Below are 15,983 nucleotides of genomic sequence, written 5' to 3' on the forward strand. Positions count from 1 at the left end.
CTTTGAGGTGACGAGGTTTAGCGAGATCAAGTTGGAAAATGAATCGCTATGTTATCTTATTTTCTATCTTTTATTATTAGACTCTTGTAGTACAATGAAGTTCAAGTAACTATGTTTTAATTTCTTTTAAATAAGCAGTTGGTATCTAGTTATTTATTTTAATTTATTTAATTTATCCGCTTGCGCTGTGACTACAGAATTATCCGAATTACATTATTTTTATTTTGTTACGACGCCGAGTCTTTGGATACCGGGTTTGGGTCGTGAAAAATGTTGTTTTGGCTGATAAACATGCTGCCCTGTAAACTAAGGATGAAGTTAAGTCCTAAGATGAAAGAATGATTTTGTGGAGCATTTTCAATCCAAACTTAAGATAAAGGAAACTATTCTATGTGTTGAGTTCGAGAAATGATTTTATAAGATATATATACATATATATTAAATTATAGGGTCATGCTTAAGTGTGCAACCCCCTTAAGGTTGCACACCATATGCAACCCAATTGTTAGCCGTTAGATTACAATAATTGATCAAGACCATTGAATTGTTTAATCCTGAAAAAGTTGAAACCGGGGCAACCGGTTAATGCTTGTATTTGCATGATTGCATCCCACTCACTCTCTGTATTTCGTCTCTATCTCTCTCTGTTCTCCTCTCTGTGTAAGGTTGAGTCAGTGTAACCGTTGATTTCCATTACAGGGAGAAGCCCCTGTTGGGTTCGTTCCATTGACGAAGCTCTGTAGGGAACAGTATAACGGGCGATTTCCAACAACAACGTAACTAGAAGGCTGTGTTGGTTCCATTGCTGAAGTGAAGCCCTTCTCTCGAACTAGATATGAGGTATGGAGCTGTGTCCCTCTCTCTGTCTCCCTCTCTGTCTCTCTGGCCCGTTCACTTCAGCTATTTTCCCTCAACTAAACCCCCATCCTAACTTCAACCGCTCTACGCTTCGCTCCAACGGAAACCCCTCCATTGGCAGCTAACCTTTCTCTTTCTGTTTCTCAAGCGAGTGTTTGTGTTTGCACAAACAGGTAACCCGTGTGAAAATGTCATGTTTGTGTTTGTGTTAACAATTTTCGGTCATCAAGTAATTGTTGGTAGTAATGTCATGTGCAGTATGGCCCCAGCGGAAGTTAAAAGGGAAGGTGATGGTTATGACATTCCAAATGAAGCAGATGACATCCGTTTGATGAATGAAAGTCGGGCAGAACCTGATCATGGTTGCGAAGCTGGTCCGAGCAATGAAGAAGCAACCAACATGAACGTTGAAGATGGCGGAGCCGATGTGAAAAAAGAAATGGTTGACGATGCTCATCGCAATGACATGGTTGGTGATGTTGAACGTGCTATTCTGGAACAGAAATTTGATTCGGTCGAAGATGGAGAAGATTTCTACAATGCGTATGCTAAAGCCAAGGGATTTAGTATACGAAAATCCAGATTTAACACAAATAAAGAGGGAAAGGTCGTTAGTAGGCTGTGGTTGTGTTCAAGGGAAGGTCAGAGATTACCAAAATACTTGGACCGTGTTGCTGAGAAGAGTAGAGCTCCCAAGGCACTAACAAGAGTAGGTTGCAAAGCCCAATTTCGCATACGGTACGATGCGGATGCTGGTGAAGGGGGAAAGTATGTTGTGACTCACTTCGTCGTAGACCACAACCATGAATTGGCGGAACAACACTGTGTGATGTATCTGAGGTCACATCGCAGTTTAAACAGCGGTGACAAAGCTCAAGCAATGGCTATGCGCAATGTCGGTGTGAAGACTAGCCAAATCATGGACTATATGGTAAATCAGTCCGGGTCTTATGAGAATGTTGGTTTCATCCGCACGGATCTGCACAACCATATTCAAGCCGAACGTAGAGCAGAAGTTGAGGATGGTGATGCGCAGGGTGCGTTAGTTTACCTATGCGCAAAACTTGATGTTGATGCACGTTTTTTTTACAAGTATGATGTGTGTAACGATAACAAGTTACAAAATCTGTTCTGGGCAGATTCGAAATCGCGGGCCGACTACGCAAAGTTTGGTGATGTGTTGATATTTGACTCAACTTACAGAACCAATGCATACAAGAAACCGTTTGTCATGTTGGCTGGTGTGACTAGCCACTTTAGGACCACGATATTTGCATGTGTTTTGCTAGCTAATGAGACAATTGAGACATACACATGGGTTTTGGAAACATTTATGGAGGCGATGGGCAATAAAGCACCTGTGTCCGTACTGACAGATGGGGATAAGTCGATGCGAGAGGCAATCAGAAGAGTATTTCCAGATACAAGACATCGATTATGTAATTGGCATCTTGGGAAAAATGCTGTTTCAAATGTTCACATAAGTGGCTTTGCACATGCTTTCAAGCAGTGCATGGACATGGAAACGGATGAGACAAAGTTTGAGCATGGCTGGACGACAATGGTCGAAGAATTTGGACTTCAAACCAACAGTTGGGTGTTGGAGACATATGAGAAGCGTCATATGTGGGCTGAGGCATATATGCGTGGACATTTCTTTGCTGGGATGAAGAGCACTCAGCGCTCGGAGTGTATGAATGCTTATTTCAATCCCTTCCTCCAACACAAATTGAAGCTATATGAATTTGTTAGGCACTATGATCGGGCTCTTGCAAGGATAAGGTATAACGAGGCTGGAGATGATGCTGAAACAAATAACACTTTTCCGGTATTGATTACTCCATTGCGAGATATAGAGAGACATGGAGCTGAGCTATTCACCCGAAATATATTTAGAATGTTCCGTGATGAAATCTTAGAAGAGGGGAAGTTGAATGTGAAGGATGTGTTCCCTTTGCCGGATGGTCAGAAATGCTACTATATTCATAAGTACAGAGTGAAGGACAGATCATGGATAGTAACACACAGTCCAATGGATGCTGCAATGAGATGTTCTTGCATGAAGTTTGAGTCGTTGGGGCTACCTTGCTGCCACATGATATGTGTTATGAAAGCTGAAAATTTAACGCAAATTCCCCCAACTTGTGTGCTGCATAGATGGACAAGGGCTGCAAGCAAGGATGGCCAGCAATGGCCTCAACCCTCAATTGATAGCACTACAACACAGACGGCCCGGTATGGGATATTGTGTTCTTCCTACAACGAAATGTGTTTCTATGCCTCGCAATCAACGGAAGGTTTCAAGGATGCTAGGGATGCATGTCTTCCAATGACGACCCGGATGAAGGAGTTATATGAGAGGAATTTGAACGGTGGGAATGGAGACAAAGGGAAACATTCATTCTGTCGACAATTTGGAGTAGAAGATCCTGATGTTGTGAAGACAAAAGGGAACCCAGGACGGGCCTCGTCCAACTGTCGAAGACCAAGAAAATGTGGGAATTGCAAATGCATTGGGCACACAAAGCGAACGTGTCCTAAGGTTCGGTTTAGCCGAACAGTGGGTAATAACTCAGATGCAGATACACCCCACATAACTGACCGTGAGTACAATGCGGAGTCATTGCCCGTTCGCTGCAAAACTGGGTTGGTGGATCCAAGTACACCGCACATTAAGCAACGGCGACTATTTTTTGATGTTTCTCCTGATTCCAAGCAGCCTGTGGGCCAATACGGTAGTGTTGAAGCAGCAGTGTGGAAAAATGATTCGAACACAATTGATGAGGTGAATCAGGTAATTGTATAATTTGTATGATTTACTTATTCCCTTAGCTATTGAAAACACATGGAAATAATGTATGTAGTTTTCATTTTGCACGGATTGCTGTACGTAACGTGTAAATAATTGGTTATGTACAATGCCAGGAAATGGCACAACGTTACTTATGTACAAGGCCATGAGTTGTAAATTTCCCATATTGTTTAGAGTGATGTTGTCATTTGTGTTTGCAGTGACTTGTCATTTTCAAAACTAACTGAAGGTGAGGTGAGATATATATGGGTTGTCTGTGTGTTGTTTTGGGTGGGAAATTGGCTTATGTCTGTATTCCAAGATTCCTATTGCGGGTTGCTTGTTTCTGTTCCATATTTGGTTGGATCTAACTGAAGGGTTTTTTTGCGGTGTGGTTTATCAACTAACGATGTGTTTCGCTTCGTATTGATTTGTTATGACTTGTGTCTGTAAATAAGTATTATATTTCGAGTAAAATACGAATTTTGTCCAAGTGGGTTTGCAAAATTACATACCAGCACATGCATTTTGTATATAATCCAAGTGGCAGTTAATTTTGGGTGTTACTTGGAGAAAGTAACCCAACGAACTCGTTACTTTATCTCCATGCCGATCGGTATATGAATTACGAGTTACGAACAGGAGTTGTGAAATTATTTAATGTTTACTATGGGTTTATTGTTAGTAAAATTATGGTGGGCCTATATGGACAGCAACGAAGCAGTAATTTAAAGTTGACAAGTTCAAGAAGAAAATCAAGCAATTGTGGTATTGGTTCAAATGCCTGAAATGGATGAAGACTTCTTTCGATGAAGTGATGGTAACAAAGTAGAAAGTAACAAAGTAGAAAGTAGAAAGTAGAAAGTAAGTTGTTGTGTTGTTGTGTTATTTGTAACAAAGTAGAAAGTAGAAGGGAAAAAACTACACAGAAGTTACAATGTAGAAAGTAAGTTGCCACCTGTCGAAGTGCATATAATTGAAGTTACCACCTGTGCCCAGGTCCTTTTAGCCTTTCCTCGACAGATACAGACTCCCAATTCGTTCATGTTTCCTGTTGGAGGGTGGCCACTAAATCCATGAGCACTGCCAAGAACTGCTCCAGCGTGTAAGTCAGGTGGCATGCAAGATTCAATGTTAGTTGAATGGAGCAGCTGTTGGGAGGATGTGGGAAAAATAGGTGCAAAGAGGAATTTTTAATCTAATATCCAATCAGAATGTAGGTGAAAATATGAGTGAACTTTTTTTTAAAAAAAAGTAGTTCCCATTTTTTGGATTATAAACCCGAGATGTATATTTTGTTTTTGATATAAACAAGTTGTGTATTTTCGTTACGTAAAATGTAGGACAACAATTGTGTTTAAGTCATTACAATACAGAAAAAGGTTATTTCAAACGTATTTTCAAGTTTACCGACATTGAATATATTTTGATTAAATTACAGGGAAAATTCAATATTTGGCAGAGTTTGATGATTCATAGTCAGGGGCAGTAACTGTGAGTGGCCAAGTGTTGCGGTTCATTGACCCAGTTTGCAAGGACTGTGGTTGTGTTTAGTGGACAATATTCTGTCGATTTTTGTCTCATAATGATGAGGGACATGCCCCACAATGGTGAAAAGGAAGGTCGACAGGGAAGAGTCAATATTTGGCAGAGTGGACTTGAAGATTCGAAGTCGGGGCAGTTACAGTGGCAGTTATGGTGTAGACGTGTAGGATCATGCAATGATGGGCCACAAAAACAGTATACGGATATCAATACTAAACCTCCACTTCTATCTGTCGAGCTCCCTTTTCTTGTGTTTATTTCATGGCCACCAACTGTTTTAAACTTCTGTCGACAGAGCAAGGCTCCTGCTTTGTCTCATGCTTCCTCCTGAAAGTGTGCCCGCTAACTCCGTGACTGGTGGTAAAAACTTCCCCTATCACTTCTAGGTGACCCACATGCAGAGAGCCCACTTTCAGGTCGTGGACATTCCTTCAGACTTGGCCACATGCCCTCGATTAAGTGGACCATCTGTCGACAGAGACTGGCAAAACTTGGTGCAAACAATGGCCCCCATGTTCAAGTTAAATATTGCGGAAGTGATTGAGACCCCCCCAATCACCACCACCCCCCACACACACACACACACGTGGGGGCTGCTGTTTGGAGAAGGAAAAAAAATAAGAAATTGAAAAAAAAAAAAAAAAAGTGGCCAATCAGAGAGAGAGGGGGTCATGGGGGTCCAAGTCATATGATATTTAACTTCAACGAGGGGGCCATTGTTTGGGCCCAAAACAAGCATAAAGTACAGCCCAATATAAGAGCTTTTAAATATACTGGCCCCATCATAAGCTATAAAAGACCCACCCTTTCAACTTCAAACCACTTCATTTCCCTCTGATTCGAACTCCCCAGACTGTACTCCTTCTTCTCAACCATTGCCGTTCAAAACCAGAGCACCACAAAACCCTAAGCCATGGCACCGAAAAAATCTCAACCATCTCCATCTGAGGAGAACAATGAAGACCTACTCCGCTTCCCGGACCCTATCAGAGCACTTATCGCTCCTCTAAAATTTGCTGCAACCCTATTGCCCAGCCCAAGCTCTGTCGCTAAGGCTACTCTAGGCCCTACCTTCGCGTCTTACTTCCCAGACGAGCTAGCTCCATACTATCCCCTTGGTAATGGTGAGAACCTTCTTCTCAACCAAGCTGGACTCAAGTGGACTAACTGGAATGTCAGCAAAAACCCACTCAGAGGGTGGAGGTCACCAGACTCTGATTGGCGAAGCTGGGCCAGGAGAATTGAAGGTCACGACGCCGAAGTATGGAAGCACCAGGGCATTGCTGAAGCAATTAGACTGTCGACTAAAATTTATGACGTGGAGAAAGGGCTGATTGCTGCTGCTGCATGCTTTTGGTCGCAGTCTAGTAACTCCCTACTCCTCAATTTTGGTATGATTTCCCCTACCATCTTAGATGTAGCTCACTTGACTGGTCTGCCAATCTTGGGCAATCCAATTCATGCTCTCCTTGAGCCTCCAAAAGTGACATTTACTTTAAACACTGACATGTGCTATACAGATTTTGCCAAAAAATACCAAGGCAAGCGTGGTTCCCCTGTCGATGACAAAGAAAGAACTGCTTTTTACTTACTTTGGCTTTGTGAGTTTCTTTTTTGTGTCCCTGGGTACAAGATCACGAAAGAATACCTCCCCCTTGCCTTGTGTATGCAAGACGGCCAACTTATGGCTTTAGCCCCTTATCTTCTTGCCACCCTTTACAAGGCCCTATTTTCCTTTGTCGACAAGAAGATTTCTGGCAACTGTGGTGGCCCCTTCTGGCTCTTCCAGGCCTGGTTGTATGCCTATTTCCCTGAGGCACAACCCCCACCACCTAACACCTTGAAACCTGTTTGCCACTCCTATGCTGAGCAACTGCTCACTTATAACAGCCATTCAAAACTCACTTTCACAAATCATCTTACCATGTTTTACAACCTTCCTTCCCAGAGACCTTCCAACTTGTACATGCCATTTCAAAACTTTGAATTCTCCTCCAGTAGACTTCGCTTCCTCTTCACAGACCCTTCTGATTTACACAATGAGCAAGTCCAAGAACAAAATGAGAGTTGGAGACACATTCTCACCTGTAGACATGTCTTGGTTGGCTGTTCCATATCCTCCGCCAAGCTATCCAGCTGCAGTTTTGAGACATACTGTCCCAATCAATGGTCCAGGCAATTTGGTCTTTCCCAGGCTATCCCTTATCCTTATTTCCACCCAACCATCCATGAGGAGATTGGGTCCAGAATCCACTTGAAAGATCCTACACAAGCTGAATCCATTCTGACAGAGAACACCAAACTTTTCCAAGATTTTGGCCCCTTCTTCTTCAAACCTGCTTCGGACTGCTCGGCTGCTTTTGACCATTGGTGGGGACTTATGACTGCCATTATTTTCTGCAAGCCACTTGAAAGCTGCCTTAACGATACTTGTATTCATATTCAGGGCCGCATATCCTCGCCTTCCAAGCTTAAGGCTACAGGTATCCTTCCTTCATATACTTCATATCCCTGACTGTGTCATGCAATTTGTTTTGTTTTTTTCTCTACAACACTAACTTGTTTAACCCTTGACAGCCAAAATTGTGCCTGCTGCTGAACCATTGGTTAGGGACCAACGTAAAGGCAAGGATCCAATGGATGCAACTACTCAGACAAACACCCCCTCAGTTCCGAAATTAATGGCAGACTCTTTCGCAGCCGCGCAGACACAAGCACAGAGAGGAGCTACCACCCGTACCCCTGCTGAGACAGAGGTCACGGCGAAGAAGAGAGAAGAGCCTTCCACTGCTCCTGCTCTAAGCACAGACCTAAGTGAGTGGGATATCCCTCTCAGCCAAATGGTTGGCGAAACAACATCAAATCCTTCAGGGCAGCTCTACCAAGTAAGCCTTCACTTTACATATTTACAGCATCTGAATTTGCATTCACGCCCGACTGATCACTTACTTTTGTGCAGAGAAAAAGAAGGAGATTACTCCTTGCTGCTGCTGATGATGACGATGCTTCCACTTCTCCTCAACACATTCATCAAATTTCCAGTCCAATCAGTAATGTACCCACAGAACCCACTGTACAACCAACTCCACCACCACCTGAAGCATCGCAACAAACTCCCTTACAACCTATTTCACAGTCTTTGCCACAGCAATCCACACAGTCTGCATCACAACATCCTTCCACTTCTCCTCAACACATTGTCCCTTCTGTCTCTAGCCCTCAACCATCACCATCCAACCCCTCCAATTCCCAAACGTCAAACAAAGAATCTCAGAGGATTGAATTTGACATTTCAATCAACAGCCAATCCTCTCCAACAGATGACAACACAAAATCCCCTCAACCAGAAGTTCACCACAACCAAGGTAAATAGAAATACAAATGTTACTGTTCGTTTGGGAAAAAAAAACTTCTCTTTAAGTAACTGGTATTGTTCTCCAATTTACAGGGATGGACATAATACAGGACTCATCTCCACGACCAATGGGCGAGACAGAACTTGAAGGTCCTCATGACTTTCCCCTGCTAGCAGAACCAGAGAAACACCCTCAAGGCGCTGATGCTGCCATCTCATCAGTACCAGAAACAACTCGTCCTCATGCGACAACCACAGCTGAACAAGGCCAACCGTCTGCGTGCACGTTATCAGGACAGGTACTACCATTTCCAACCTCATCCTATTTACTCTTTATTACTTGCAAGCATATATTCTCACCAAACTATTAATGTTCACAGGCCGTCGGTCCATGCCAGGATATTTGGGCCGAAGTTTCTATTCTTCAACAAGATCTAGACGAAATATCCCCATTGCCTCAAAGGCTACATCTGTTTGATGCTGAAACTCAACAAACCTTAACCACCTTCATCAACCTCATTAACACCCCAGTTGAAGAAATCATTCTCCACAAACCTGATGAAACCTTGGCCTGTCTTTCTGCTGTTGTAAACCTCTCCCCTAATCCTTTCAACCCCATTCAACTAAAGCAATTGGCCAAGATCATCACAGAATGGCCAACCCTTTCAGAGATGGTTCAGACTTGCTCGAAGGATATTCAAACCAATAAGGATTTCCTAAACGAAGCCCACACCATATCTACTTCACTCAAACTCAGCCAGCAGACCTCTGCAGCCATTCTTCAGCAACACTCAGCACTTGAACTTGAGGAAGCCAAACTCATGGCAGAACTTGCCTCTGTCCGGCAAAGAAAGGCTCATCTGCAGCAGCAACACGACCAGCTTAATCAAGAAGCAAGGATGATGCTCTCCCAAATTAGACATCGTTCTGCATCCATTCAGACAACTAAAGCTGAGTTGGACCAAGCCCAAGCCATGCTGGCAGATGCTCAATCAGAGTGGGGTGTTCTAGGCGTTCTGTTCCCCAAATCCTAGGCTAGTTTATATATGTATTCTTTTGTATTGCACACCTAGGAATGATTTGGAAAGGTAGGAATGATTGCCTTTTTAATGATAAGATTGTTGATGGGCCTGAATTGGCTGAGATGGTGAAAGTGAGGGTTGCACTTTGCTGTAAGCAAAGTTATAGAGGCCTACAGTATTCAGTGGACGACATATATTGTATTCTGGATAGTATCAAAGTCTCATTTAGGGGGTGGTGTTTGGTGTTTTTTGAAACTGGGGTGCAGGAGTTTGGTCAAGCTGTGGTATGCAGGATTTTGGTCAGTCTGTGGTATTACCATATCTTCTTGGTGGCTACTTTTGCTCTGCTGTGCTTCAATGTTGCTATGCTTTGCCTTATTTTTGGCTTGTTGCTCTGGCTTAGTTTATGGGGTCAAGCATGCTCATTTCTGGTTGCTGCTCTGCTGTGCTTCAAATCTGCTCTGCTATATATGTACTCTGCTGCTGCTATATGGGATCAACGAATAGGCTTCAGTCTGCTGCTGCATATTGGCCTTTTTGCAATTGTTTGAATGATGTTTTGGTGTGCTGTATTGGAAGTCTGTTGTTGGATTGGGAAAAGTTATTGGAGGTCTGCTGCGGGCCTTGTTGTAATTGTTGGTCTGCTGCTGTACTAATTTTTTTTTTTTGGAGGTTGAAGGATCAGGCTCAAGTCTCAATGGAGGTTGAAGGTTCAGGCTCAAGTCTCAATGGTGGCTGTATGGTCTGAAGTTTGTTCATGCTGCCTTGGAGTTTCATCTGGTTGCCCTATTATGTGGTTTTGTGAGGATGGGCTTGGAGTTACATTGTTATTGTTTTCCTTCTGTTTTTGTTTCTCTTCGTTGGTCTCCAACCTCCTCTTTGTTGATGTATCATTGACACCTTGTATGTGCTTTTCCATCAATACAGTTTTTTGTTTTGCTGAACAAAAAAAAAAAATTGAATATCAATAATCTGTGTTTTTAATGGTCTGTTGTATGGTTGTTTTTATTTTTTGTGCAATTTTTCACCGTTTGTGCATTTTTATGAAGTAATCAATTCCCCTTCAAAGTGCATTATAGTCACCGCCATTTGTTTCTTCTGTGGGCTTTTTTTTGCTTTGTTTTGGACAAAATCATGGCATTAAAAAAAATCGAACAAACATAATTCATGTGGTAAAAGCGAACAAACATTACTACTTTCAACTTGCATTGTTTGTTGGACAAATATCACATTGCACTGGACAAACATTAGTATAGTCATTTGGGCAAATATGACATTGCATTGTTTGTTCTGTACTGTACCCATAACATTGGAATTATGTGTATCACATTACGTACAGGCCACGATAAAACCAAACAAACATGACTACTTTCCCTCGTTTGTTCGAGTCCCAAACATTGGAATTATGTGTACAATCAATACGCGTGGGAAATTAGTATTATCACAGCTGCGACCTAAAAAGTTGTCACGACAAGCTGATGCAGTAATCCAGTTGTGGTTGGGCATCGAAATTACACTCGTACTGGCAGGCCATGATAAAATCGCTGCACTATTTGTTGTAATTGCAATCAATCACATGCACGAACGATACTCGCCCATCTTTGTATTGTTCACATCCATAACGAAGTCAAGCACCAACTTCCGGCGCACAGAAGGATGAAACTATGTACAGAAAGCGAATAACACAAATCAGGTACGGTTACAGCGGTAGGGAATAAACGGATTTATTTCGCAATTGGAAATTAAGCGGTACAATGTACCTTGTGTGGACCGCTGGGTATATCAGGCCGCTGCATGTACTTGATCACAAACATCCCACAGTCGAAAGTGCTACAAATGAAATGTAACATTCAGTCTCTCGTAAAATATAAGCAGGTTCGTTAAATGAGTGATTCAAGAGTGAAGTCAATGTGACGCAGGGTTTGTGGATTACTCGTCCAGCTGTTGTAATGGCCTTTGTTCTAACATGCGCACCTCAAAGGTACGCATGTCTACAGCATATTCATTTCCAAACTGTAGTTGCAGTAAGGCATGCATTGTTTGAACCTGTTGCAGAATGAGACGGTTAGTTTATGTGAAGGATGTGACAGTGTGGAAGTAGATTTGTGAAATTCAGCACGACATACCAACATTTTTGCTGTGTTCAGCTTGTTGGTGTCCAGTGTGGCGGATGCCAATGAGTCAAATAGGTACGCCACACGGTCTACCATATCTATTTTTAGGCACACCCAATGTACTCCTCGATAATTGAAAGGCATGTAAATCTACACATAAACATAAACACAAGCGAAGACATTGTTTAGAGGGCACGCGAACATGTACGCACTTTCATATTTACATTGACATTCAAGTAAATGGGATCGACATTCATATTACCGACGTCCATATTAAATCTACTCGCTTCAATGGGATGGACATTCATATTACCTTCTCACATGCATCAAGCACCCCAGTATATCTGTCATGTCCAAAATATGATTTGACCATATTTTCATGGTTCAGAGGTTGAGTTTTTTGATTTAGTATCAAAGTCTGCATGTTTAGTGTGTAAAGTTCAGTCAGCCAAAGTTTTCTGAAAATATGTCTTCTGCAATACACAACCGACCTAAAACACTTACTTACCGACAAATATACTGGAAAGAACCACGCAGTATGCCTACCGTCTTTGTGTACTTGCCGCTGTCCGTTAGTCAATTGAACCGCGACCAAGTTGATTGGCTGGAACATTGTAACAGACTAGGCAACTTGCGAAATAAGGTTTGCCATTTGTTTAAATGTAATACGAAATAACAATGTCCCTACATGGATATGTCCATCATGCAAATATAGTGGAAATAACATTGTCAGATGCCACGACTTACAGTGTCGGATAGCCATGCCCCTGGTTTCAGCGTGCGCATGTCACGTCGCGTAGCACATTCGCAAGGCATTTCATGCAGATTCATAGACACGACAATGTCCCTACATAAAACGTATACATCAATCAGTAAGAAGCAACCTACAGCCTAGTAAAACTTAAACGTATCTGGCTTAACTCTACAACATAAGATTAGTTTTTCCTGTTGTACAACTATGGCAGATATTCCTGATTCTACTAGGCTCCAATCCAATGAAGATTAGTTTTAAGTTTTTAAAAAACAAAATGAAAAGACAAAGTTTTAGATATTACAACTCATGACATGTCCAATAGTATTTGCTAAAATAATATGTGAAAATTGAAATGCTCATTTACAGGTCAGCAAGTTAAAAAAAAAGAAACACGTTTTTTACAAACTGGAGCCAACAATATCCCAAAATGATCAAAATGGAAAATGTAAGCAGAGTAGAAGAAAATAGGTAGGGAAAATTGCACTTCATTATAAGTTCTCAAAAAAATTTGCAAATCATTGGTAAACTTTATTAAGTTTCATAATTAAAATTATAAAGGTTTCCATGAATGTGTAAATATTTTTGTGAAAATATCAGTGGTTTGCAATTTTCCCAATAGGTACATGTGTGCAGGATAAGACCAAAAGAAGAAAACTTCAGACAGGAAATTTAGCCACTGATCTTTCCGTAGCCCACTGCATTAAATTCAAAGAGAATCCTACATACGACATGGATAAACCCATCATAAACCCATCATAAACCCATCAAAATCATAGAGAATGAAAAATTAAAGAACTGATACCTACAAGAATCAAATAAACATAGCACGACACATGAAAATTGTGGAATTCAAACTTATTTCACAAATACTACGGAACAGGTTAATTGCGAGTACTAAACTCATCCGTACCTTTCATTGTTTCTGTCGTCAAGTACAGAGTCAACAACTTCGTCTTGGGCCGCTGATAAAACCTCTCTGCTCTCCAGTGTTATCAAGTCCTTCTATCAATATAAATAATCAAGTAACATCAACTCCTCCTATTAATATAAACAATTAACTAACTCACCACTGTTCAGAAATGTGATTTGCAAAGTACATAACACATCCTTATGCATCTAAAATTGGTGAAGCGATGTCTAACCTCTGTATGGAACCGCTTGTCCAACCTGTGCAGTTTGGACAGGAGTTTGTCCGAAATCTGTAAGACAATTGTACAACATTTGTTACTGCAAACTTGCAGTAGAATGACAAATATTAAAATACAACACAAATAATGGTTCTATTATGATCAGTAATGCTGTCGTCATCAATTGGTAATGAAACATACGAAAGGTGAAGTGATGTGGCGACTTGGGAATTTTTCGGCAGTAAGTCGAGTACTTATTTTGCTATCGTTGCACGAATGCATATCCCCTACGTCTGTCGCTTCAACACCTCTTCCTCTTCCTCTTCCTCTTCCTCTTCCCTTTCGTGTGGCTGTTACAATTTGTCCCGCTCCCAATGTTTGGGCAACCTTACCAGCAGAAGGATGCACATTGTCTGCTTCTCCTCGCATTGGTGGCAAGGTTTGCAAATCATCAAACGAAGATAAACTCTGTTTTGCAACGTTCCTCATGGACAGAAACTGAACTGAAAGAGATTTGCTTTCTTCGCTTGCGTATGTTTCCTCCAACGCAAGGCGACGGTTGTTGTGCATGTCCCCAACTTCTTGGACGGTACGCAACTGTCCAACGTGCATATCAATTATCTCATTGGACAACATTCCATTCACATAATTGTCCTCCCAATCCACCCCCTGTAAATCTTGAACATTACCCTCATTTGGGCTACCATAATAATTTGGGAAGACCACGCCGCCATCATGCAACTCGACTCCCATGGTAGGGTCAACACCCTTTTCCTCTGAGCGAGCCAATTGTGCTGTTTCCGATAAACCTGCCAGCACTTGCTGCATCATTTGCTTCATTTCAGCAATGTGTGTCTGTTCAGTAAACGGTTGTTTCCCACACAATATAGCTGCAACCAGTTCGTTCAGCATTCCTTTCAGTTCACCAATGCTGGAGGATATGTTAATGTTACAATTTCTTTCAGTGGACTCCACCTAATCACACAAACACATACATTAACCTGGTACGATATTTCATCTTCAAGTAACCTCTGTGAACTGTGTGAAGCATGTGTACTGATTGCTTTTGCTTACCTTGGCATTGTGAACAGCTTCCTTCCCTCGGAAATTGAGCAACATCTCCCTTATTTCCGCATTGCTGTGAAGCACTTGCTTCATGGTTTCCTTCAGTTCACCAATGTCAGTCTCAACCTTGCTCAAACGAACATCATCAATCCGTGGTTTCTGTTTGTTATTGACATGGTGTGTGTCAATTGCGTCATCAATGTCGTTGCTTTCCGCTTTTGTTGGATGAAACTCCACCTAACATAGTTGTCAAATCGGGATTCAAATCATAAATGAAAATGGTAATGCACTGAATCGTTAATCGAGCTCAACTGTGAATCGTAAAGTTTCCGTCTGCTTTCTTAAGTTGCACACAACATATGTGTACATACACACTTTACATATTAAATATATCTAATAAAAATTAATTACTCCATTCGTCTGAAATGGAAAAAAAATGTTGTTGTAAATGATGCTCATCTGGTGTGGATAAAAACTTCACAGTCGATCCCATGTTTACCACTTTACCTTTTCCCAATTACATAAACAAAGAGAAACTTTCAATTACAAACTAACTAACAATAACTGAACGACAATGTTTTGACCTTTTTACAAGGTTAAAAAACCAAAATCTTCAAGCTTTTCCAAAAATCTGACTTCAGGGCTTAACGAAAATTCATTTCGTAACAGAAGTAGTACATAAAATTGAATTTGTAAGGCTACAACATCGTCCACATGGAAACTTCATATTTTCCCCCCAAAAGTTCGAGTATTTCAGAGTAAATAGGGAGGGACAAACTGAAAATATGACGTACGCTAAGGAATGGGTCACTGTTTGTCGGTGCTTGTCACCTAGTCATAGGAACACATATTCTGTCTGTCACCGTTATCCATAACACAGGTGGGGCAATGCTGTCAAATGTGCAGAACGAATGGGTTGATTACCTCATGTTGCTGCAACATTTGCTTCCTTCCCATAAGTCGCCTCGTCTCCCGTATTTCGGCATCACCCCAATCATTTAGCCGAGGGATGGAGCGTGTAGTAGCCGACGTACTCTTGCAGGGAGGGGCAAAACGATCCAAGTAAAATAGCTGCATTGTAAGGGGGAAAAGATATTTACTATACACTTCCGAGCAAAGTAATCCGTATTCGCTAACAATGCATACAACTTACAACACAATCATATGTATGTGTTTATGTGTCTCGATGGCAGAATCCCCATGCAACTTTCCGGTTCAAAAGATAAGCTTTTCGTGGTTACAAAAAATGTGGCCCGTACAGGTATATTTGTCATGCTGTTCAATAACAGGTAAGTTTGTATTTCGCAACGACTGCCATTTTATTGAACCATATGCACAGCAATGGATGAAAT

At 41.6% G+C, this 15,983-nt stretch overlaps 2 protein-coding genes across 2 annotated transcripts; both read left to right on the forward strand.

The window, feature by feature from the left end:
* Nucleotides 1-487: 487 nt before the first annotated feature.
* LOC145807301 (protein FAR1-RELATED SEQUENCE 5-like) lies at nucleotides 488-4,024 on the forward strand. Its single transcript, XM_082905272.1, has 3 exons — nucleotides 488-840; nucleotides 1,117-1,950; nucleotides 3,871-4,024. The coding sequence occupies exons 1-3, from the start codon at nucleotides 836-838 to the stop codon at nucleotides 4,022-4,024; spliced, it is 993 nt and encodes a 330-aa protein (XP_082761398.1). The 5' UTR covers nucleotides 488-835.
* Nucleotides 4,025-6,107: 2,083 nt separating this feature from the next.
* Nucleotides 6,108-10,144, forward strand: LOC145807302 (uncharacterized). Its single transcript, XM_082905273.1, has 6 exons — nucleotides 6,108-6,677; nucleotides 6,984-7,677; nucleotides 7,772-8,079; nucleotides 8,154-8,559; nucleotides 8,643-8,848; nucleotides 8,930-10,144. The coding sequence occupies exons 1-6, from the start codon at nucleotides 6,108-6,110 to the stop codon at nucleotides 9,581-9,583; spliced, it is 2,838 nt and encodes a 945-aa protein (XP_082761399.1). The 3' UTR covers nucleotides 9,584-10,144.
* Nucleotides 10,145-15,983: the final 5,839 nt, after the last annotated feature.

This window comes from Camellia sinensis, chromosome 14, assembly GCF_055761805.1.
Source record: "Camellia sinensis isolate YWXY chromosome 14, ASM5576180v1, whole genome shotgun sequence".
NCBI classification, from domain to species: Eukaryota; Viridiplantae; Streptophyta; class Magnoliopsida; order Ericales; family Theaceae; genus Camellia; species Camellia sinensis.